General features: G+C 42.1%; 1 protein-coding gene across 1 annotated transcript; it reads left to right on the forward strand.

The window, feature by feature from the left end:
- Window positions 1–3,702: 3,702 nt before the first annotated feature.
- On the forward strand, window positions 3,703–25,112 carry LOC311234072 (myelin and lymphocyte protein-like). The gene is made up of 4 exons (XM_084321173.1): window positions 3,703–3,827; window positions 20,590–20,757; window positions 22,010–22,144; window positions 24,467–25,112. The coding sequence occupies exons 1-4, from the start codon at window positions 3,735–3,737 to the stop codon at window positions 24,539–24,541; spliced, it is 471 nt and encodes a 156-aa protein (XP_084177299.1). The 5' UTR covers window positions 3,703–3,734; the 3' UTR covers window positions 24,542–25,112.
- Window positions 25,113–27,328: the final 2,216 nt, after the last annotated feature.

Here is a 27,328-nt window from a genome sequence, read left to right on the forward strand (position 1 = left end):
GTGACGTTGTGGACCAGACTGCAAACTGCAGACCCCTCTGGCTCCAGCTGGAATGAACCGCCACAGAGATGATAGAGAGAGGGAGGGGGGGGGGGGGGGGGACATCCATGTATATACATATATAGATATCAGAAATAGAACTTGCCAATCAATCAAAGTTGTTAATAACTTAAATAAATTAACATCAGAACTAAGAACACATTGAAGCATTGATAATGATTAGGTTTGTTAGTACGTCAGTCACCTGGTAGGCTACTCTGGTGCTGAGTCCCTCTTGTTAGTACGTCAGTCACCTGGTAGGCTACTCTGGTGCTGAGTCCCTCTTGTTAGTACGTCAGTCACCTGGTAGGCTACTCTGGTGATGAGTCCCTCTTGTTAGTATGTCAGTCACCTGGTAGGCTACTCTGGTGCTGAGTCCCTCTTGTTAGTACGTCAGTCACCTGGTAGGCTACTCTGGTGCTGAGTCCCTCTTGTTAGTACGTCAGTCACCTGGTAGGCTACTCAGGTGCTGAGTCCGTCTTGTTAGTACGTCAGTTACCTGGTAGGCTACTCTGGTGCTGAGTCCGTCTTGTTAGTACGTCAGTCACCTGGTAGGCTACTCTGGTGCTGAGTCCCTTTCGTGACTGTGATGCACCGAGTGAATCCACAGTCACTTGCTCCTCAATAGGAAACCAACCTAGATTTACCATGAAGGACTGGTTCTGGCCGAACCGTTTGTTATACAAGTATCACAGAGAAATGTCAAAGGTACTCACAGTTGCACGAGGGTTTCGGACAGAGATGCGGGATGGTTTGAAAGCTCGGCGTTTATAAAAAATATTTTAAATGTTTAGTAGCAACGCCGAGTTTTCAAACCATCCCGTATCTCTGTCCGAAACATATAGGTTGGTTTCCTATTGAGGAGCAAGTGACCTTGGATTCACTCGGTGCATCACAGTCACGAAAGGGGCTAATCTGGTGCTGAATCCCTCTTGTTAGGATGCCATTCCAATTGAAATGAATGAAATGATGCAACTTATAAAACACAAGAATCCTGGGGCTCTCTGGGCCTTTGGTGGTGTGGGGCCCCAGATGGTCCGGGGGGGGGGGGGGGACCCTGCTGCTCCTAATGTTACTGACCATCACAGGTTTTGGAGGAAGGGCCTTTTGGTAACATGGTCAATGATTGACAAGAACATTGTAACCTACTGCACACTGGCTACTCGGTCCATTAATTAACAAACTAAAGCGTGTTATGTACACAGTCTCGAAACCTTTGACATTTCCTTAATGTTTACACAGTATTTGTATCACCTGGGATAATTACAAAGGAATTGAATGTGTCGAATGTGGGATTTCGAAACCCACATTTGTCGAATGGCGGTAGGCTGATGATGATGAACACAATTCTTCAGGCACCAGTGGAATACCAAGTGACTGACGTGTTCTATTTCCAAATGCAATGTTTACTATGAATCTAATTACTAATAATCTGACAGAAAATATCCTTTTACCTTCCCTATCATGCCCCCTTGTTAAATTTAAAACAATAAGCATTATTATTATCTGGAATCTTGATGGTATGAATGACATTTCCACGATATATTTTATGTTCCATGTTAAGATTATTTTTTTATACCAATTTCTATCAATTTCAATATGTAAATATTTGATCTCACTTTGCAAAAATTATTGGAAACTATAATGAAATAAATGTCTTTGATACTCAATCAACTTCGTAATATTTGGCTCTTTTTGGAGAGTGCAGAAAAGACAAGCTTAGCAAGGGATTTGTATCTTGCATTAAGCCTCATTATGCAAGTAGTGGGACTGACTACACAGGGCCCCAAGCTGGGGGAGGGCCCTCAGAGAGTCTGGACTGGGGAGGGGTTAGGGGCCCAGGGACACAGCATATCCACAGGGCCCAGAATGTATTGCTACTCCCTTGACTGTACCGGAATACCTAATACATTTAAGGCAATAGCATAATTGAACCCTTGCACTGAAGAACATATACGTTTGTTTGGGAATTTGTTGGACAAACCCATGTATTTACAGTTGTGAGGCTAATTTAAATCACTTGGAGTGTGAATATGATAGACCACAAGAGAAACTACTCAATCTCTACTGTCTTTAACTATGAGTGAACACAACACTGTAACTTACTATCTTTAGATAATAAACTACTCAATCTCTACTGTCTTTAACTATGAGTGAACACAACACTCTAACTTACTATCTTTAGATAATAAAGTACTCAACCTCTACTGTCTTTAACTATGAATGAACACAACACTGTAACTTACCATCTTTAGATAATAAAGTACTCAACCTCTACTGTCTTTAACTATGAATGAACACAACACTCTAACTTACCATCTTTAGATAATAAAGTACTCAACCTCTACTGTCTTTAACTATGAATGAACACAACACTCTAACTCACCATCTTTAGATAATAAAGGACTCAATCTCTACTGTCTTTAACTATGAATGAACACAACACTCTAACTTACCATCTTTAGATAATAAAGTACTCAACCTCTACTGTCTTTTAACTATGAATGAACACAACACTCTAACTTACCATCTTCAGATAATAAAGTTTGTGAACAAAGTTATATGGTTCTTCGTCTGAGGTGCTCATTATGCTTTGCTGTAATTTAGCCCCAGGATACTAGGTTCTATAGAAGAGTTCAAATCCTTTCAGGGATCACCTACTCTGTACTAAATATCATTAGACAAATTATATGAACAGTTATGGTTAAGATGCGAGTGCCCTGGGTTTGTTCCCCAGTAGGGGAACTCAAACGTTTTCTGAAAACGTTAAAGGTTAAACATGTTTGAATATGTAATACAGTATATATACTTATTTGTATATATACGTAAATAAATATGTCAATATATTACTTATTTGTAATATGTACACATTCTACATTATTTACATATTTGAAGCAAGATCGCGCTGGTTTATTGGAGTAGGCCATTGTAGTAGGCCTTAATACCCTCTGGGAGATTATTGTTAAGTTAAGTTAAATTATTATTATTTATTTTTTTACCCAGGGACAGTGCACATTAATGAACATCTTCAGTTTCCACATCAATGTAAATGTGCCAGAATGAGCTAATGAGCTAGTTTTCATCTACCATGCATTCGTTCATAAATTAATTCATTCATTTCATTCATTCATTCATTCATAAAGCATGCATATTATGCATGCTTTATGAATGTTTAGATTAGATTACATTAAAATCTATTGCCATCATGCAGCACAGGTACAGTACAAGGAAAACACATTGGCATCTAACCAGAGTGCAAAAGTAACCGTAAAGTGCATTGACAAATGGATGGATGGACTGCATTTAGGTAGCGCTTTTATCCAAAGCGCTTTACAACTTATGCCTCACATTCACCCGTTCACTCACACACTCACACAGCGACGACGGAGGTAACCATGCAAGGTGCCGACCTGCTCATCAGGAGCAGTTAGGGGTTAAGTGTCTTGCTCAAGGACACTTTGACACACTGCCATGAGCAGCCGGAATCAAACCAGGAGCCTTCGGTGCTCCGGTGAGGAGCAGCGGTGTGTGCGGCCAGCGGTGGGCGAGGCCCGCGGCTGAAACAACAGCAGCCACAGAGAACAGGGTTGGTCTGCTAACTTCTCTTTCTTATAAGAACACCTGAGCACCTGGTGTGGCTCCGTTAGTCTGGAGCGGAGGGCAGGTCTGTAAAGGGAGAAGGCAGAAGACAAGCGATGGCAGCTGCTACTGCGGAGCAAATGGAGAGCCTGCCCAGTGGATTGGGGATATTTACCACAGCACCAGACATCCTCTATGTGCCTGAACTGGTGAGTCTGATACAGGACAGATGGCTATGATTATTAGAGGATATTATTGACTTTTTAATAAAAATTATTATTATTATTAATTATTATTAGTAGACCCCATTATTATCATCATCATTATTATTGTTGTTATTATTATTATTATTATACATTTAACCTGTTCCACCCGTGGTGAAAATCCGCCTAAAATATATAGGTAAATGGAATATTGCTCCACTTCTACAAGGTCCATTAACAGATTATTGGTATCTAGGTACATCTATAGACCTCAGGGAATTATGTATTCACAGTGTCAGAAATATTGTGTCTATTACTAGGCTTGGTTAAATTGTGATGAAACAAAGGAGAATATGAATTATGATTTTTCTTTGCATCTTTGACAGTGAATAACACCATGCTAATAATGACCAAACATAAAAAACTGCCACTGATCTCGTTAAGTACCTTCTTGAGATCATGTGTACAAAAAAGCTAAGGAAATTAATAAAGGGAAGATGATTAAACAGAAGGTTATGTAGATACAGTACTGAATTCTCCCATCCGGACCAATGCAATTTGAAATATTATTATAGAATATAGAATAGGAGGCTTATAAATTATCTTATTATAGCCAATTCGCACATTTATATATATATATATATATACATATATTATCTTTCAAATGCCCGAGTTCAATTTGGATTTAGTATCACCAGGCGTGCATAAGAACAGATAATGATATCTACTGTAATTTACTGTACCTTTTTATTTTCACCACAGTGCAACCATTTTGAAACTAATTTCAGATCTAATTGTTGCTACATGCTAACAATAGGGAGGAGAAACTAACTGTGTTTCAATATTTGTCAAAAACGTTACCTTTTGCGTCTTATTATCCCGAATAATAATAGTTATTGATATAATTCATTCAGAACGCTGAACTTTGAACCACCACAGAATCTGCCAGGAAGTGTAGTTCGAAAAAATTCCAACGTTGATCGGCAGCTATAGATGCCCTGCACAAAATGGCCGCAAAAAGACTACAATTCCCATTGTTAAAAATTTCCAAAATGGTCGCCGTCTCGCAATAGACTTCAGTAAATCGAAAACTTAAAACTACTGTATCTAATGGCACTTTTAACCTATTGCTAAACTAACGTATACATTTTTTGCATCACTCGGAAAAATATTGATTTATGACCAGATGCCATTTTGGGACCGGATCCGGTCCCGTCGGGTGGAACAGGTTAATTATTATTATTATTATTATTATTATTATTATTATTATTATTATTATTATTATTATTATTATTATTATTATTATTATTATTATTATTATTATTATTATTATTATTATTATTATTATTATTATTATTATTATTATTATTATTATTATTATTATTATTATTATTATTATTATTGTTTTTCTGTAATTGTTAGCTGACATTACTTTCCATTGTGTACTGTAGAACATGTATATGAGCGCATGGAACTGTGCATCAACGTGAAAATCCACTATTTTCAGATTTTCTTAAAAAAGGTTGACTTGTTGTTTTGGAGCTAGACGGTTCTTACAGGACAGTTAGGATATAAACTGTGGAATAGATGACGTCAGACTGGACCATGTGGTTGCTGCTTTATTAGACCGAGCACAATAGGCCCCTTTGCACTCTCCTATAGACACTATAGACAGGGAGCGAGCTAGTGTCATCACTGTCTTCCAATATGGTGGTCACTGCTGAAAATTAAGATTTTCTCTCAAATGAAGGGCTACGTGACCCAGATCTATGGTTTTGACTTTAATAGTCATTGAATTACGGCGGTAGTTCCATCACAACATACCACATTGCACTTGCTTGTCCAGAGCACAGCCCCTTTTAGGAAAATATTAAAACATAGAAGACTACTATCTTTTTTTGTATCTACTTTTTCTCCTCCTTTTTCTGTGATTTTTCTCCCATCCCAATTTCCTCTCGTGCCAATTCTCCCTCCCCTGTCCTGATCGTTGCTTGCATGTGCCCCTCACTGGCTGGTCGTAGGGAGGATAGAAGCCCATCACATGTCCCCTCCGATACATGTGGAGGCAGCAAGCCACTTCTTTTCACCTGCCAGCGCGGATTGGCGAGGTGTAACGTGTGGGAGGCTCACACTGCCCCCACCATCTCCTGTCTTTGCTGTGCGGGCGCCCTGAACGACCTGTAGGAGTCGCTGTTTACAATGACCAGATTACCACTCATCGACTTCCCTCCCGCTGACTCTGCCAATTGAGTCAGTATGACGGCCGGCCCAAGCCGGAGGCAACGCTGACAGCCGGATTCGAGACCGGTGTGTCTTGAGTTGGTGACAAGCGCAATGTCCGCTGCGCCACCCAGCCGCAGAAGACTACTATCTATAGACAGAATTAGAATATTCCTCCTGAAATTAATGGAATTATCTTGTTCACCCACCTTGCTTGGGGCGGTGAACCTACTGTACATCCTCACATTTCCCTCATATTGTATCTGAAGAGAGTCTGGTGTCAAACATTTTCTCTATGAATGCAAACCGCAAAAATCACAGAAAACACAGAGACTCGTGACAGATGACAGATTTATGTACTTGGGATGAGATTTAGTTCAGGTTCAGTGTGTAGAGTTACGTCTTATCTGCTGTATTCTGGGACCAACAGTAGGGTAGTCTACACCCTCCCCAGACTGACAGTAGGGTAGTCTACACCCTCCCCAGACTGACAGTAGGATCGTCTACACCCTCCACAGACAGACAGTAGGGTAGTCTACACCCTCCCCAGACTGACAGTAGGATCGTCTACACCCTCCACAGACAGACAGTAGGGTAGTCTACACCCTCCCCAGACTGACAGTAGGGTAGTCTACACCCTCCCCAGACTGACAGTAGGGTAGTCTACACCCTCCCCAGACTGACAGTAGGATCGTCTACACCCTCCACAGACAGACAGTAGGGTAGTCTACACCCTCCCCAGACTGACAGTAGGATAGTCTACACCCTCCACAGACAGACAGTAGGGTAGTCTACACCCTCCCCAGACCGACAGTAGGGTAGTCTACACCCTCCCCAAACCGACAGTAGGGTAGTCTACACCCTCCCCAAACTGACAGTAGGGTAGTCTACACCCTCCCCAGACCGACAGTAGGGTAGTCTACACCCTCCCTACACCCTCCCCAGACTGACAGTAGGGTAGTCTGCACCCTCCCTACACCCTCCCCAGACTGACAGTAGGGTAGTCTGCACCCTCCCTACACCCTCCCCAGACTGACAGTAGGGTAGTCTACACCCTCCCCAGACTGACAGTAGGGTAGTCTACACCCTCCCCAGACCAACAGTAGGGTAGTCTACACCCTCCCCAGACTGACAGTAGGGTCGTCTCTACACCCTCCCCAGACTGACAGTAGGGTAGTCTACACCCTCCACAGACCAACAGTAGGGTAGTCTACACCCTCCCCAGACTGACAGTAGGGTAGTCTACACCCTCCACAGACAGACAGTAGGGTAGTCTACACCCTCCCCAGACTGACAGTAAGGTAGTCTACACCCTCCCCAGACCAACAGTAGGGTAGTCTACACCCTCCCCAGACTGACAGTAGGGTAGTCTACACCCTCCCCAGACTGACAGTAGAGTAGTCTACACCCTCCCCAGACTGACAGTAGGATCGTCTACACCCTCCCCAGACTGACAGTAGGATTGTCTACACCCTCCACAGACTGACAGTAGGGTAGTCTACACCCTCCACAGACTGACAGTAGGATCGTCTACACCCTCCACAGACCGACAGTAGGGTAGTCTACACCCTCCACAGACCGACAGTAGGGTAGTCTACACCCTCCACAGACTGACAGTAGGGTAGTCTACACCCTCCACAGACTGACAGTAGGATCGTCTACACCCTCCACAGACTGACAGTAGGATCGTCTACAACACCCTCCCCAGACTGACAGTAGGATCGTCTACACCCTCCACAGACTGACAGTAGGGTAGTCTACAGCCTCCACAGACTGACAGTAGGGTAGTCTACACCCTCCCGAGACCGACAGTAAGGTAGTCTACACCCTCCCGAGACCGACAGTAGGGGCAGTGCAATGACCAGGAGGGAATTGGCATAATGACTAAATTGAGGGATGCAAGCAAATGAGAAAGGAAAATGATTTTTCTTGTGTCACTTGAATGTATTACCAATCATGATCATGAGTGGTCTATTAAACTAATCGTGCAAACGTTGTTTAAGCCAAGTACTTTAAGTCAAGTAGACCTGAAGTGGTTTGAATATTTGAAACCAATTTTCAGATGTATTTTGGTTCTGATTTTATGCTGTTGTAGTTGAACAGGACATCTGGCTATTTTAGCCCGTAGCTGTAGGGATATGGTCAGCCTGGTCTAGCCATGTGAAAACAAAGGCTTTAGGGTTTGGCTAAGGGCAAATATTTGAAATGGGCAAATATTGTAGGCTGATATCACACCTGAACAAAACAATATATTTCTCTGCCTGAGAGAGAGGCTTCCCTTAGAGAACTGGTCATCTATAGGGTAGGGTTGTCAGTTCCCTGATACCATTCCAACATGAACGAGCTGAAATGAGACTAATTCAAATTAAATTAGAATATCAACGATAACATCTATACATTATCACCACATCAAAGCAGACTGGACACTGGGCTGTGCTTCCGAAATCACAAAAAGGAGCATGAACCAGTGATGGATATTTTTTGTTTACATTCAACTGGCAGTTTCGTATTCACATATTTTTTTCAGATTTGAACGGAATTTAAATATTGAAATTGATTCTGACTGCCCTAGTGTACTGGTGATTTGTTGTTGTGTTTCCAGAAATATGACTGATCTGGGAGGTGATGGTATTTTGTTTTTGTGTGCTTAAAGATCACGTGTGGGTAAAAGCCTGGCCTGGGGACATGGTGTCCACTATCCACTACTGTGGGCACGGTTTCATGTCTTCAGGGTGGGACTTGTCCATGAGAGAAGAAGAGTGACACTCTATATCCCTTAAAATAACTACTATTCTGGTCAAAACAGCGAGATATTCGTCACTGGGACCTACAGACATTAACAGGGTGTGACTTGGAAAAAGACTTCAGTGAACTGTGACGGGGTGGAGGACATGGTAGAGAGATTAACTGTGACGGGGTGGAGGACATGGTAGAGAGATGAAGTGTGACGGGGTGGAGGACAGGGTAGAGAGATGGACTGTGACGGGGTGGAGGACATGGTAGAGAGATGAACTGTGACAGGGTGGAGGACATGGTAGAGAGATGAACTGTGACAGGGTGGAGGACATGGTAGAGAGATGAACTGTGACGGGGTGGAGGACATGGTAGAGAGATGAACTGTGACAGGGTGGAGGACATGTTAGAGAGATGAACTGTGACAGGGTGGAGGACATGGTAGAGAGATGAACTGTGACAGGGTGGAGGACATGGTAGAGAGATGAACTGTGACGGGGTGGAGGACATGGTAGAGAGATGAACTGTGACAGGGTGGAGGACATGTTAGAGAGATGAACTGTGACAGGGTGGAGGACATGGTAGAGAGATGAAGTGTGACGGGTGGAGGACAGGGTAGAGAGATGAACTGTGACAGGGTGGAGGACATGGTAGAGAGATGAACTGTGACAGGGTGGAGGACATGTTAGAGAGATGAACTGTGACAGGGTGGAGGACATGGTAGAGAGATGAAGTGTGACAGGGTGGAGGACATGGTAGAGAGATGAAGTGTGACAGGGTGGAGGACATGGTAGAGAGATGAACTGTGACGGGGTGGAGGACATGGTAGAGAGATGAACTGTGACAGGGTGGAGGACATGGTAGAGAGATGAAGTGTGACAGGGTGGAGGACATGGTAAGAGATGAAGTGTGACGGGGTGGAGGACATGGTAGAGAGATGAACTGTGACGGGGTGGAGGACATGGTAGAGAGATGAACTGTGACGGGGTGGAGGACATGGTAGAGAGAGGAACTGTGACGTGGTGGAGGACATGGTAGAGAGAGGAACTGGGTGGATAAGAGGAGAGAAAAGGAATGGAAAACAAAGGAGAAACAGGGAGAATGTAGACGATAAGAGAGGGGAGGGGTCCTCCCCCTCCCCTCTCTTAGGCTCCTCCCCCTCCCCTCTCTTAGGCTCCTCCCTCTCCCCTCTCTTAGGCTCTTCCCCCTCCCCTCTCTTATCTTCTACTTCCTCCCTGTTTCCATGAGGAGGAGGAGGGGGAGGGGGATGAACAGAGAGCTGAGGAGAGGAAATAATAAGAGAAAATAGGAGAGGAGTGGAATGGACAGTGGTGCGTTGTTAATATGGACTGAGCCGGCACGCAGGATAATGACGCCGCGCGCATGCGCATATGTTCCCTCGCGCACATGTATAATAATACACTTTGTTTGTATAGCCTTTCATACAGAAACTGCAGCTCAAAGTGCATGCTTTCATGGTTTTGCATGGTCTACATCATTGATTCACTATATTCCAACCACATAGCCTACACAGTAGATTACAAACAAAAACGAATTCGTATTTTTATTTTATTATTATTCTTCCAATGTGATCGCGTGGCAAATACATTTTTCTTTGGCTGGCCTTGTTATGATAGCAGAATAATATATCTGCATTTCTGTCAGTACAAGATTAAGCAGTGAATCACATTGAATAATAACATGATTATGTCTTGATGTCTGATGGACTCTGTAAGACTGTAAACACGCATTTGTCATGTCTCATCAATCATCAACCACGATTATTTTCAAGAGAAACAAAACAGGTAAATAACCTAGCTAGTCAATCTGGACAAAAGCCTATATTAAAAAATTAAAGCTGTTCAAATGCTGTTGCTGTTAGGTTAGTGTTACTTGCCTTCCTGCTCCTGGCGTCCACTCCTGGTTTAGCAAAACTAAGTTTGCTTTGAACGAGTGTCGCACTCGTCCTCATCTTCTTCTTGGATGGCATGATCCTTGCAGTTGTGATGGTGAATGAAGACAGGTAGTCAGATACTGTTAACTTATACATTGTATGTGCGGACGTGGTTGAAGACACCGGCCTAGCGGCTATTGTTATGATAATGCGAGGTAGCGCCGGGAGGCAGGTAAACACGACGAGCCGAGTCGAGCGCAGCGCGTTCTTGAGTGCACGCGCATGCGCGCACAACCATGCATGTGCGTGCACGCGCTTCTGCTCAAATCTTTAATACTCAGTGAGCTTGCACACCGTGCTACCCCGTCCCATGAACAACGCATGCCTGGGAATGGAGGAAAGGAAAAAAGAAGAGGAATAATGAGAGGATACAATAAAATAATAGAGGAGAGTAGAAGAGATGAGGGAAGAAGAGAAGAGAAGAATGGAGAGGAGAAGAGAGAAGAGGAGACAATAGGAGTGGAGAGGAGAGGAGAAGAGTGTAGAAGGGAGGAGTGGAGAGGAAAGGAGAGGAGTGGGGAGGAAATGAGAGAAGTGGAGAGGAGAAGAGAAGAGAGTAGAAGAGAAGAGAGGAGACGAAATGAAAGGAGAGAAGAGGAGTGGTAAATGGTAGTAAACTTGTGACTACAGATATTTGTTGAACAGAATAGAGTAACTTAGTGTCATTGGCCTCACCTTAGGCACTGCAAATAACACCATCACAGTACACCTTCACAATATAATGCCATCAGCACGTGACCTTTCTGCAGAAGGAGAATAACACTCTGGACCATGTCTATAGCAATGTAAGAGGAGCCTACAAGTTTCAAGTTCAAGTTTGTTTTTATTTGTCACGTATAAGTAGGGGAGAGTGGGGTGAGTAGTGCCAAGGGGCATGTAGTTCCACCCCTGTTATCTAGAAAACCATAGAAGAAGTTGGTCATGTCATGTGACAATATATTTTTGAAGAGGCATCCATTTCACTCAACCTGCAGAGAAGGGAGACACCTGGCTTGAGAGGTAAGCACATTTAAGTTCAAAAAACTGTTTTTCAGCTACGTAAAATGTGTATGATCAAGGTTTTTTGATTGCTGTGTTTGAACAATTATAGACAACTTTGAAAACAGTTCACACATGTTTTAGTGCTTTAGTAAGCTACACCATGAGTCTATACAGTTAGCATGATGCTAGCTCAAAACAGCTGGGGGATGCATTTTTTTCAAAATGGTAGGCTTGGGGTGATTTGTGCCAAAGGGCCTGGGTTAAGTTGTGCCAGATATTCTCTTTGTTAAGTTGCCCCAACTTATTTTATTAACTATATATATTACTTTATTGTATTTTATTGTTATTGTACATTGCATTCTTGCATTTGATCACTAAAACTATGTGATATTCTTAATTTTAGACCAAAATCCATCATGCCATGCAGATATACAAACGGAAGACAGACAGGGTTTCAACTCCTCTGAGAAGTTGGAAAGAGCAGTGAAAGAGGTGCAACAGGGGAAGACTATACGTCAGGTTGGAAAGGAGATGAAGATCTGCAGGATGCTTTTACTGCTTTTGAGATTAAAATTATCTGTTTTACGTAAAATTATCAATGGCACAATTTACCCCAGTGTATTCTCTCTAATGTCACAACTTACCCCGCACCGGGGGCAAGTTGTGCCACAAAACCACTTTTTTTTCTAAAGCTATATTTCTGAAACAGTTTATTTAAGATCCAAAGTGATTGTCCCCAGGGATGCACAACATCCTAAACTATATGTACATATTTTAGTTGGGGGCATTACTGTAATCCCCTTGCTTTAAAGGCACTTTAAGTAAAAAGTGGCACTACTCACCCCACTCTCCCCTACATGTACATTACAGTGAAATGCTTGGTTCTGTATGAGCCCCCTGAGAATGTGCATCATACATTAAAATGAGTTTAAAAAAATTCCAAACACTATACAAAACACTATAATAAATATACAATATACAACCTAAAGTACAAAATGCTAACTTTTAAAATGCAACATGCAAAAATTAGGTATGGATGTAGTGAAAATACTTTTGGAATAAATAGATAAGATATGGTGTAGTGTTAAAAGGGTTTTAACGTGTCTAAGTGAATGTTAAAGGTGAGTGTTTGTTTAAAGTGAGTGTGTGCATGTGGGTGTGTGTGCAATGCATGTAGATGGGTGGTGGTTAGTGAGAGACTCCGGTAGCGCTTGCCTGACCGCAGCAGTGCAAAAAGGCAGTTGTTTTGGTGACTAGAGTCTTTGACTATTCTCTTAGCCTTGGCCCTGCAATGCCTGGTGTAAATGTCCTGGAGAGCGGGAAGCCCACCTCCAATTGTGCATTCGGCTGATCGAGCCACTCTGTGCAGTCTGCTCTCTATACCCAAACCAGGAGGTGATGTTACCAGTCACGATGCTCTCTATTGTCTCTATGAGTAAAAGTTATTTAAGATATTATGACTAGGGGTGGGACGATACATCGATCCAGATCGATACATCGATGTAATTATCAACAATCGAATCGGATCGATGCGATGTAATAAGATCGATTCATATCGATACTCTTATTTTGAAAATCCTGTGGCGAGTCTCATATCCGCCCAAGAACAACAGCAGTAGCTCCGTGTGTGTAGATGTTACAGCATAGCATTCTCCCTTTCTGTGTGTGTGTGTGCGCGCGTCTTTGGAAAGACCAGATGAGGTCAGAGGAGTTTGATGTTTAAATGTTATTTAAACATAAACAATATAATACATAATAAATGTAGGCCTATACATGATCATGCAACATCAACAAATTGTTGTAGGAACGGTTTGGGAGAGGGAGGTTGTGAGTTTTGAGTTCCAAAAAATTTAGCTTAAAGTTTAAAGCTCAATATATAAAAACAGGAGGTCTATTTGTATTAAAAACAATAGATTGATTTTCCTTTAAATGTCTGGAAGAGCTCAAAAATACAAATGTCAAATGATATTTTCATTACCTTTTTTTTGTTGATCTAAATGTTACTGATTGTGTTAAATGGGCATATGATATCATCTCATATCGATCGCAGGCACCTGAATCTAATCGTATCGTATTGTATCGTGAGAGACTTTGTGATATCGGCAAATATCGTATCGTTGTCCAAAGAATCGATATCGTATCGTATCATGATGAAACTGGTGATTCCCACCCCTAATTATGACTCACTTTGAACGTCCTTAAGGAAGTAGAGGCGCTGCCGTGCCTTCTTCACTACACTGTCTATGTGTGAGGTCCATGTCAAGTCCTCGGATATGTGGACTCCGAGGTACTTGAAATTGTTCACTCTCTCGACCGGTGCCCCGTAGATGCTGAGGGGGCTGTAGTCCCTGGCCCCCAACCTCCTAAAGTCCACAATCATCTCTTTGGTTTTGCTGACATTCAGGGAGAGGCTGTTCTCCTGGCACCAAAGCGCCAGGTTCTCCACCTCTTCCAGGTAGGCCCTCTCATTGTTTGCAGAGATCAGGCGCACCACAGCTGTGTCGTCAGCAAACCTACAGCCACACCTCGAACAGTGTGTGACCACATTTCAGCTGGTGATCCATGACTGCTTTGGGAGTACAAACTGGGACGGTGTTTAAAACTGCTGCTTTGAGGGATGACTGTTATGGAAATTATTAAAGGACAAAGGATGAGCCGTTGTGTAAATCATTCTGAGTCGAGTTATTAAAAATAGAAACATAGTTTATTTCACTGTGGCCACAGGAAAAGTGATCAGTTTACAGACAGATACATCATGTTCACACACAAGCGTCTGACCACAAAGTGACAAAAAGCTCTGGTCAGACGTACATTAATACACAATTGAAAGACGTAACACTATAGACATTCAGATATCACTGAAAAGTAAACTAAATGGCCCAGTTAGGAGAACCAGCCTTGGCTAGGCGGTGTTGTTCGCCATGCCCCTAACTGGAGTGAAAAACAACCTTGCTAGAAAAGGAAAAGATTAGGTTAAAAGTCATCCTCTCTCTCCACACCTCGGAGTCCTTAAAGGAACAGTCGAAAACGTATGATATTTCAACACAGATCTATAATGACATGATAATATTTCCACAACATGACTCTACTGTGGCTTTAGGGATATGCTTCCAGTGTAACTGGCCACATCAGTACATGTGTGGAAAACATTGTGCCCACAAAATGCTGCAGGACATAACCCAAACCAAAAACTCTGGATGAACTGTGAAGTGCCCGCTCCACTGCATTTGCATCGAGCAACGCTGATGAATACCAGAAGGCCAGATACGACCTGAGTACATCCATCAAAGAGGCCAAGGGACAGTACAGACTACAATACATTACATACAGACTACAATACATTACATACAGACTACAATACATTACATACAGACTACAATACATTACATACAGACTACAATACATTACATACAGACTACAATACATTACAGTACAGACTACAATACATTACATACAGACTACAATACATTACATACAGACTACAATACATTACATACAGACTACAATACATTACATACAGACTACAATACATTACAGTACAGACTACAATACATTACATACAGACTACAATACATTACATACAGACTACAATACATTACATACAGACTACAATACATTACATACAGACTACAATACATTACATACAGACTACAATACATTACATACAGACTACAATACATTACAGTACAGACTACAATACATTACATACAGACTACAATACATTACAGTACAGACTACAATACATTACAGTACAGACTACAATACATTACATACAGACTACAATACATTACATACAGACTACAATACATTACATACAGACTACAATACATTACATACAGACTACAATACATTACATACAGACTACAATACATTACATACAGACTACAATACATTACAGTACAGACTACAATACATTACATACAGACTACAATACATTACATACAGACTACAATACATTACATACAGACTACAATACATTACATACTGACTACAATACATTACATACAGACTACAATACATTACATACAGACTACAATACATTACAGTACAGACTACAATACATTACATACAGACTACAATACATTACATACAGACTACAATACATTACATACAGACTACAATACATTACATACAGACTACAATACATTACATACAGACTACAATACATTACATACAGACTACAATACATTACAGTACAGACTACAATACATTACATACACAGTGTGAGAAGAGCATTTATGCAGGTGAACACCAGGAAGGCTGCTGGCCCAGATGGCATAACAGGACGTATACTCAAGACCTGTGCCAACCAGCTGGCCCCTGTGTTCACCGTCATATTTAATCAATCACTGGCGGAGTCAGTGGTCCCTGCCTGCTTCAAGAGGTCTACCATCATCCCTGTGCCGAAGAAACCCTCCCCAGCATGTCCAAATGACTACAGACCGGTGGCACTCACCTCTGTGGTCATGAAATGTTTCGAGAGGCTGGTCAAGGACCACATTTGTGCCTCCCTCCCCAGTGATATGGACCCTATGCAATTTGCATACAGGACAAACAGGTCCACCGACGACGCGGTCTCCCAGGTACTGCACAGCACCCTCTCGCACCTTGACCGTCAGAAGGGGGGCTATGTGAGACTGTTGTTCATTGACTACAGCTCAGCGTTCAACACCATAGTCCCCACCAGACTGGTGGACAAGCTGATCGAGCTAGGTCTGAGCTCCGCCCTGAGCGCCTGGGTACTGGACTTTCTGAGCGAAAGACCCCAGGCGGTCAGGGTGGGGGGTCAGACCTCCAACACCATCACCCTGAGCATCGGGTCCCCCCAGGGCTGTGTTCTGAGCCCCCTGCTGTACTCACTCTACACACACGACTGTGTGGCCAAGTTCAGCTCCAACTCCATAGTGAAGTTCGCAGATGACACGGTGGTGGTGGGGCTGATCTCGGACAACGACGAGAAGGCCTACCGGGAGGAGGTGGAGGTACTGGAACGCTGGTGCCAGGACAACAGCCTGCTCCTGAACATTGGCAAAACCAAGGAACTGATCGTGGATTATAGGAGAGGACAGCAGGAGACACACACACCACTGATGATAAACGGGGCTACCGTGGACAGGGTGAGCAGCTTCAAGTACCTGGGGGTCCACATCTCAGAGGACCTGACATGGTCAACACACATAGGCACAGTAGTAAAGAAGGCGAAACAGCGTCTCTACCACCTGAGACAGTTAAGGAAGTTCAGAGTATCGGGGAAGATACTCCAGTCCTTCTACTCAGGAGCTGTAGAGAGCATCCTGACCGGAAACATCACTGCCTGGTATGGAAACAGCACGGCACAGGACAAGAAGGCCCTACAGAAAGTGGTGCGCTCAGCCGAGCGTACCACGGGTATTGCACTACCCCCCCTGCAGGTTCTATACAACAAGAGGTGCAAATCCAGAGCCTGCAGGATAATGAAAGACCCTCACCACCCCAATAACAGCCTGTTTCAGCTGCTGAGGTCAGGCAGACGCCTGCAAATCTCAGCTACTAGGACAGAGCGGCTTAGGCTCAGCTTCTTCCCCCAGGCCATCAGAGCCATGAACAATGTACATTGAGTGCTCAGAACATTGAACTGTCCACACACAAGCACACATGAACACACACACGACACGCACACTGTGCACGCTCACACACGAGCAGCCACTTAACACTTTAACATGAGCGGGCACACACTCATGTCGCACACACGCACACTTATGGCCAAAGGAAAGGTCACTTTAAATTAGAATAACAGGAACAGTGTATTGCACTACCAAAGCTAACTAGCATGTCACACATGCGCTGTAAATAACTATGTACAGATACCGAGATGTCACTCCATGTTACCTGCTATCTGTTACTGCACAATGTTGTTTCTTCTTTTGATTCTATTATATGTACCACTGTATTGCACATCGTTGCGGGCAAGACCACCCGCATTTCATTGTATACCTGTATGCCGTGACAATTAAAACTCTTGACTTGACTTGACTTGACTTGACTATACAGACTACAATACATTACATACAGACTACAATACATTACAGTACAGACTACAATACATTACATACAGACTACAATACATTACATACAGACTACAATACATTACATACAGACTACAATACATTACATACAGACTACAATACATTACAGTACAGACTACAATACATTACATACAGACTACAATACATTACATACAGACTACAATACATTACATACAGACTACAATACATTACATACAGACTACAATACATTACAGTACAGACTACAATACATTACATACAGACTACAATACATTACATACAGATTACAATACATTACATACAGACTACAATACATTACATACAGACTACAATACATTACATACAGACTACAATACATTACATACAGACTACAATACATTACATACAGACTACAATACATTACAGTACAGACTACAATACATTACATACAGACTACAATACATTACAGTACAGACTACAATACATTACATACAGACTACAATACATTACATACAGACTACAATACATTACATACAGACTACAATACATTACAGTACAGACTACAATACATTACATACAGACTACAATACATTACATACAGACTACAATACATTACATACAGACTACAATACATTACATACAGACTACAATACATTACAGTACAGACTACAATACATTACAGTACAGACTACAATACATTACATACAGACTACAATACATTACAGTACAGACTACAATACATTACAGTACAGACTACAATACATTACATACAGACTACAATACATTACATACAGACTACAATACATTACATACAGACTACAATACATTACAGTACAGACTACAATACATTACATACAGACTACAATACATTACAGTACAGACTACAATACATTACATACAGACTACAATACATTACAGTACAGACTACAATACATTACAGTACAGACTACAATACATTACATATAGACTACAATACATTACATACAGACTACAATACATTACATACAGACTACAATACATTACATACAGACTACAATACATTACAGTACAGACTACAATACATTACATACAGACTACAATACATTACAGTACAGACTACAATACATTACAGTACAGACTACAATACATTACATACAGACTACAATACATTACAGTACAGACTACAATACATTACATACAGACTACAATACATTACAGTACAGACTACAATACATTACAGTACAGACTACAATACATTACATACAGACTACAATACATTACATACAGATTACAATACATTACAGTACAGACTACAATACATTACATACAGACTACAATACATTACATACAGACTACAATACATTACATACAGACTACAATACATTACAGTACAGACTACAATACATTACATACAGACTACAATACATTACATACAGACTACAATACATTACATACAGACTACAATACAGACTGAAGCTGGAGGGAGTCTACTCCCGCGCAGATTCCCGACGCAGGGGGCAGTGGTGGCCTAAAGGTTAGAGAAGCGGGTTTGTGACCGGAAGGTCGCCGGTTCGATCCCCCGGCCAGCAGGAAAAATCTGGGCTGGGGAAGTGAATGAATAACTCTCTCTCATACCATTAACACCAACCGCTGAAGTGCCCTTGAGCAAGGCACTAAACCCCCAACTGCTCCAGTGGAGTTGCTCAGTGGCCAATGGTGTCAGACTGTGGTTGTACTGGGCAGCTCCCAGGTGTGAATGGAACTGTGTGGATGTGAAGCAGGGCGTAGCTGAAAAAGAGCATCTGTGCTCAGCGAACCTACCGTGGGTAAATAAAAGGTAAAAAAAAACAGACACCTCAACAACCCCCCCCCGACCCCCCCCCCCCCCCCCCCCCCCCATCACTGACTGACTGAACTGTGAACGCTACACAGACACCTCAACATCCCCCCACACCATATGTATATTTCTCTCCCACCCCCTCCTAATGTAGAGCCTCCTCCCCATCATATGTATATTCTCTGTTAGGATCTATGGGTAACACTACTGCCTATCGTATATATGTCACAAATGTAACAGTACTATGTACCTGTATGTCATGTATGTCCCTATGCCATAAATGTCATGATGTCATGTATGTTGTGTATGTCATAAATGTCACTATGAATTGAAAATGGTGGACCCTGATGTAAACAAGACAAACGTCTTTCTCTGGTCTGCATCCCCTTAACAATTGTGTGTATTGAGCCGTACTGTATTGTACCCATTCTGCAATCTGTTAAATAAAGTTTTCATTCATTCAGTCATTCATTCATTCATTCATTCATTCATTCATTCATTCATTCATTCATTCATTCATTGTGAACGCTACACAGACACTCTGCTGTGACTTCACCGTCACCTCCACTACCATTATTTGCAACAATGCATCGTGCAGCACTTTATACCCTTCTACACTACACTGTGAACTGAATGTGCAATACTGTCACCCGTGCCTTATTTTTATACTGTATTTATCTTTTTTAAGATTATTTATTTTTAGCATAAAACTTTTCCCTAATATTTGAATTCTAGTTTAAGTCTATATGTTGTGTGAAGGGGTTTACTAGCGTAAAGTAAGATTTTCATTGTACGGCGTAACTGTCTTGAAGATAGAGGACACCGTTCCATTTTTGCTGGAGGTGGAGGGCCGGCCTACAATAGCGGATTTATTTGATTCAATTTAATTCTTTATGTCTTATTTTATTTGTTATCCTTATTATTATTGTTATTGTATTGTATTGTCTGTTACATGTAAAATATATATTTTTTTAAATAAATAAAAAAAGATACAATCAATCAATCAATCAATCAACCAGCTATCCCTCCCTCTCCCTCCAGGTGTTTGGTGGTCTGGTGTGGATCCTGGTGGCCTCCACCTACGTGACGCCACCCAACCCTCTGGGCTGGGTGATGTTCGTCTCCGTCTTCTGCTTCGCCATGACGACGCTCTGGCTGACCATCTTCGCCGCCGGCAGCCACAAGAGCAGCCCCGCATGGGTCACAGCGGTAAGAGCTGACCTGAGAACAGTCAATAAGAGCAGTGGGCCGCAGCGGTAAGAGCTGACCTGAGAACAATCAATAAGAGCAGTGGGCCACAGCGGTAAGAGCTGACCTGAGAACAGTCAATAAGAGCAGTGGGCCGCAGCGGTAAGAGCTGACCTGAGAACAGTCAATAAGAGCAGTGGGCCGAACCCCTGCGTAGCCCAAGGTTGGGTGCTACCAGTGGTGGTGAAGGAGGCCATTTCCACCCTACATTAGTAGCCGACACAATTTTAAGAAAAAAGTAAAATCGTGGCTCTTCGACAATGTCAAAAACTAGATTTTAAAATGCATGAAAATGTTGTCTGATACATTGTTGCCTGTGGCTACGTTTGTACTGCATTAAAAATGTTCATGTCAGGGGGGGGCAGGTGGCGCACGGAGATTACGTTCGTCACCAACACCGGGAGACACTAGGATTCGCCTCTTCGAATCCAGCTCCCGGCGTTGCTATCAGCTTGGCTGGCCTCTCACACTGATACAATTGGCTGTATCAGGGGGTGGGAAAGCTGAAGGGTGGGTCCTGGGCGTTGTGGACAGCGACCCCTACAGTTCGGTCGGGGCGCCTGCTCAGCGAGGGTTGGAACTGAGGAGAGATAGTGTGGCCTCCCACACGCTACACTCTCCCCGGTGAGAGCCTGCGCGGCCAGGTTGGCCTGCCCCAGGCTGCACATGCGTCGGAGGAAAGCATGTGACAGTCTCCGGTCTCCCGGACCAACAGTAGGGGAAAGTACGCAACCGTCGGAGGAAAGCATGTGACAGTCTCCGGTCTCCCGGACCAACAGTAGGGGAAAGTACGCAACAACCAGGAAGGGTGGGATGGGAGAAAAAAATCGGGAAAAAGGAGGGGAAGAAAGATAATAAAAAAAAATTTAAAATTAAAAAATTAAAAAAAATTTAAAAAACGCATGTGTAGCTTGTCAAATTGTTATTTATGGTCATGTTTTGTATTGCTTGTCTGTCTGAGACCAAGGACCACAATGGAAATAACTCTTGACTTTTTTGTGTAGCATCCTTGACGTTTTTCTGGAATCTTGTATTTTTTTTTAAATGTCTAATAAAATAAAATAAAATAAAATCAAGCGCTTTGAGTGTCTAGAAAAGAGCTATATAAATGTAATTAATTATTAATTATTATTATTATTATATACAATATGTGTGTAATGTGTGTGTGTGTGTGTGCGTGCGTGCATGCGTGTGTGTGTGTGTGTGTCTCCAGGATGCTGTGTACCATGGACTGGCAGCATTCTTCTACCTCAGTGCCTCGGTGAATCTGGCTTCTGTCACCATTGCCTTTAGCTTGTACAAGCAGACCGAAATCAAATACTACTACCACATCGACATCGCTGCCGTGGTAAGAGCTCTTTCACTCTGAGGTTAGACAGCCTTGGCTATAGTGCCAATGTAGACCAAATGCATCAGTTTTGGGGGTGAATTAGGTTCATCTGATGCTCTTTGTATAGCTAAAAGAAACCCCCGGTATTTACCAAAACAACACTTGGGAAGGATTTTGAGTTTCCTTGTGTATGCACCATGCTATACATTACAATTATACAATTATTCTTTTTATATCCCCAGGCCATCAGGATGCTCAATGAACAATGAACAATAACAGAACATCAAATACACCCACAACACACACATCCACACTCACTTTAAATAAACAACACACTGTAGCACCCACTTTAGACACTAATACACACTTTATATTTATTGGCATCAATCCCATGCACCTCATTGCACCTCACCACCACAAGGTGGCACCACAAGCTAAGCTATACCTCACCATTCTACACTGTACTGTATAGTAGCTGACTGTATACTGTACATATACTGTATGTATATTGAACATTTTTGTTTTGTTTACACTTGTTTACGTACTTGACTTTCTATTTTACACTTATATTATACTATTTTACACTATCTTGTTATTTTATCTAGCACACTCTCAGGAGCAAAACAGAAAGAAGCATTTCATGCAAAAGTATTCTGTATTTCTGTATGACTAATAAACTAATAAAGAAACTTGAAACTTGAACTTGAATTATACAATTTACTATTTGAAACCACACACTCAACACTGTAACTGCCCCATTCTACTCTAGGAGTGATACAGTCTGACTCATCTGTAGATCACTCTCTACTCTAGGAGTGATACAGTCTGACTCATCTAGATCACTCTCTACTCTAGGAGTGATACAGTCTGACTCATCTGTAGATCACTCTCTACTCTAGGAGTGATACAGTCTGACTCATCTGTAGATCACTCTCTACTCTAGGAGTGATACAGTCTGACTCATCTGTAGATCACTCTCTACTCTAGGAGTGATACCGCCTGACTCATCTAGATCACTCTCTACTCTAGGAGTGATACAGTCTGACTCATCTAGATCACTCTCTACTCTAGGAGTGATACAGCCTGACTCATCTAGATCACTCTCTACTCTAGGAGTGATACCGCCTGACTCGTCTGTAGATCACTCTCTACTCTAGGAGTGATACAGCCTGACTCATCTAGATCACTCTCTACTCTAGGAGTGATACAGCCTGACTCATCTGTAGATCACTCTCTACTCTAGGAGTGATACAGCCTGACTCGTCTAGATCACTCTCTACTCTAGGAGTGATACAGCCTGACTCATCTGTAGATCACTCTCTACTCTAGGAGTGATACAGCCTGACTCATCTGTAGATCACTCTCTACTCTAGGAGTGATACAGCCTGACTCATCTAGATCACTCTCTACTCTAGGAGTGATACCGCCTGACTCGTCTGTAGATCACTCTCTACTCTAGGAGTGATACAGCCTGACTCATCTGTAGATCACTCTCTACTCTAGAAGTGATACCGCCTGACTCGTCTGTAGATCACTCTCTACTCTAGGAGTGATACAGCCTGACTCATCTAGATCACTCTCTACTCTAGGAGTGATACAGCCTGACTCATCTAGATCACTCTCTACTCTAGGAGTGATACCGCCTGACTCATCTGTAGATCACTCTCTACTCTAGGAGTGATACAGCCTGACTCGTCTGTAGTGATACCGCCTGACTCATCTGTAGATCACTCTCTACTCTAGGAGTGATACAGCCTGACTCATCTAGATCACTCCCCGCTCTGGTTGGATGCCGAAAACTTCTTTTCGTTGTACTGTACTTGTGCTGTATGATGACAATACATTTTAATCGAATTGAATCTAATCTAGACGGTTGTACGTGGTTCTTTCAGTCGTCTCCCTTGCTACAGTAGTATACTGTATGTTAAAAGGCTAGTGTCTATGAAAAATGGATAACAAATCATCACATGCTACTTCATGATTTGGAAACATTAAAAAACCAGAAAACCTCAAACTCATTTAGATGGTTAAGATGCTCTCATTAATTACATTCACATTTTGTAATTTAGCTGACGCTTTTATCCAAATCGACTTACAGGTTTTGTACGACAAGTCAGCAGGAAGGGTACAACTCTATCAGCTGAGTAACAATGTTCATCAAAGTGTTCAGACTTGAGTGCTGCAGTGTTGAGTGTATGTTATTATATTAGGAAGAGTGACAGTAGAGGACAGTAAGAAGGTTGGTTTTTTGTTTAATTCTTTTTTCTCATTTCAGATAACCTGCAGCTTTTAAAAATAAATGATATTTTTTATGTATAATGATATTGTCTGGTTATGCAGGTGTTTTCCTATGTGGCAACTCTTCTCTACTTCATCCACGCCGTCCTCTCCATCCTGCGATGGAAGAGCTTCTGAGAGACACTGTGGAGAATGTGTGCAGGAGGCTGGAACGTGCCTGTTCCAAATCTGTGATTAAACTCTGTGAGTCATTGTGACCGAATGGACATAATTATGCTCCTTGTCTGTGTGTGTGTGTGTGTGTGTGTGTGTGTGTGTGTGTGCGTGCGTGCGTGTCTATGCATTTTAACAGTGGAATATTTACACCTGCATTATCAACCGGGTGACTGACAACACTTGTTGAGTTTCTCTGTGTTTATAGAATCAATAGGTCTCACAACACACACTCCATGTCCACTTGTTGGGTTTCTCTGTGTTTATAGAATCAATAGGTCTCACAACACAGACTTTGTAGAACAGCACAGTGGTGGTTCAGGTCTGCTTTAATGCGCTACCATGACGATTATGATTTTAGCTGGATACACTTTAACTTGAAGATACTTCCACCAAATCCTACATGGTGCTTCTTAACATAGACAGATATAAACACTGTTGCCTTGTGTAAAATGAGTCTGACAGACATATGAACACCATGATGCCTTGTGTACAACCAGTCTGACAGACATATAAACACTGTTGCCTTGTGTGAAATGAGTATGGATATTTTATAACTACCGCCAATGAATCATAAGTACTTTGCCATGTAGTAGGAGGCACATTTATTGTATAGGCAGTTTTGTCCACTCGTATAGTTACAGTATACCATGTTTATATTCTTTACTGAATTAAAACCACATTATATTTCAACATGTTCTGTTCCCTTTGTCTGCTGATTTCTGTGTTTCTATTAACATTGACATGTGATTTTCTATAAAAAAACATTAATATGTGTTTCTATAATAACATTGATATATGTGTTTCTATATTAACATTGATATATGTGTTTCTATAATAACATTAATATAGGTGTTTCTATAATAACATTAATATATGTGTTTCTATATTAACATTGATATATGGGTCTATGTCTTTATGTGATAGAGTCACTATGACTCATCAGTAGAGGTCTAATAATAATAATAATAATAATAATAATAATAATAATAATAATAGATTGGATTTTAAGAGAGAAGCGCCTCTCTCAGACTCAAGGACACTGTACAAGGAAAGGATGGAAAAATATAAATTGATAAAAAAATAAAATAAAAGATAAAAAATTTAAAAAAACTATGAATATCTGTGTATAGTAACAACAGGAAGAAACAAATAAGATAAAAGAGATAAAAAAAGGAAGCAAGGTGCTGTCCAATTGGATGAAGTGGTTGAAATTAACAAACAAAACAAACAACAAAACAAAACAACGGAATCTGTGGCTTAAAAGAGTCAGGGGTGGGCTACTTGGGAGCGGGGCCGTGTTGCGTGAAGGCAAGTGTGAACAGGTGGGTTTTTAGCTTGGTTTTGAAGAGGTTGATGGTGTCAGAGCCTCGGATGAGGGGGGAGAGGGAGTTCCACAGTCTGGGGGCAGCTACAGTGAAAGCTCGGTCTCCCAGTGTGGAACGCCTGGTGCGGGGGATGGTGAGGAGGTCGGAGTTGGAGGAGCGGAGGCCTCGTGCTGGAGTGTAGGGGTAAAGTAGGTTGGTCAGGTAGGAAGGGGCCAACCCGTGCAGGGATTTGTAGGTGAGGAGGAGGATCTTGTAGGGGATTCGGTAGTTGATGGGGAGCCAGTGGAGTTTTTGCAGGGTGGGGGTGATGTGCTGCCAGGGTTTGGTGCACGTGAGGACCCTCGCAGCAGAGTTTTGGACGTACTGTAAGCGATCCAGAACCTTCTTGGAAGCACCAAGAAGGATTCCGTTACAGTAGTCGAGGCGGGAAGTGATGAAGGCGTGAATGAGTGTTTCCGCTGAGGTGTCGGAGAGTGAGGGGCGGAGGCGGGAGATGGTTCTGAGGTGGAAGAAGGCGGATCTGGTGACAGACTTGACGTGAGGGTGAAATGAGAGGGTTGAGTCCAGTATTACGTCTAGAGGTGATAGAGTAGCTATAGCTAATCAATAGAGGTCTAGAGCAATACATCGGGGACAGGGCTTTTAGTGTCGCTGCCCCCACCCTTTGGAACTCCCTCCCCATGGACATCCGAAATGCAAACTCTCTCGCCCACTTTAAAAACCTGCTGAAAACCCACCTACTCACCCAGGCATATGGCCTCTGATGCTCCTTAGCATCTTATTCATTCTGTTTTGTTCTATTTTGTTTTGTTCTGTTGTTCTGTTCTGTTTGCTCTGTTCTGTTTTTGTAATTTGTTTATAAGTTTAGGCCACCATTATCCTCTCCCCCCTCCCCCTTTTATTGTAAAGCACCTTGGGTATGTGAAAGGCTCTATATAAATGCAAGCCATTATTATTATTAGAGGTGATAGAGTAGCAATAGCTAATCAATAGAGGTCTAGAGGTGATAGAGTAGCTATAGCTAATCAATAGAGGTCTAGAGGTGATAGAGTAGCAATAGCTAATCAATAGAGGAATAGAGGTGATAGAGTAGCAATAGCTAATCAATAGAGGTCTAGAGGTGATAGAGTAGCTATAGCTAATCAATAGAGGTCTAGAGGTGATAGAGTAGCAATAGCTAATCAATAGAGGAATAGAGGTGATAGAGTAGCAATAGCTAATCAATAGAGGTCTAGAGGTGATAGAGTAGCTATAGCTAATCAATAGAGGTTTAGGGGTGATAGAGTTGCAATAGCTAATCAATAGAGCAGGGTTAACACCCGACCGAGGGTTATACAAAAGGCACAAATATGGAGGTAGAATTTAACTTTATTGCCAAACAATATTAACCAAAATTGCTTTCTGGCTGGTGTTGTAGATTATG

Source organism: Notolepis coatsorum (genome assembly GCF_963971535.1).
Source record: "Notolepis coatsorum genome assembly, chromosome: 9".
In the NCBI taxonomy this organism is placed as follows: Eukaryota; Metazoa; Chordata; class Actinopteri; order Aulopiformes; family Paralepididae; genus Notolepis; species Notolepis coatsorum.

Coding starts and splice junctions, on each gene's coding strand:
- LOC311234072 (XM_084321173.1), top strand. CDS start 3,735: ATGGCAGCTGCTACTGCGGAGCAAATGGAGAGCCTGCCCAGTGGATTG. Junction 3,828..20,589: donor TCCTCTATGTGCCTGAACTG/GTGAGTCTGATA, acceptor CTCTCCCTCCAG/GTGTTTGGTGGTCTGGTGTG. Junction 20,758..22,009: donor GCCCCGCATGGGTCACAGCG/GTAAGAGCTGAC, acceptor GTGTGTCTCCAG/GATGCTGTGTACCATGGACT.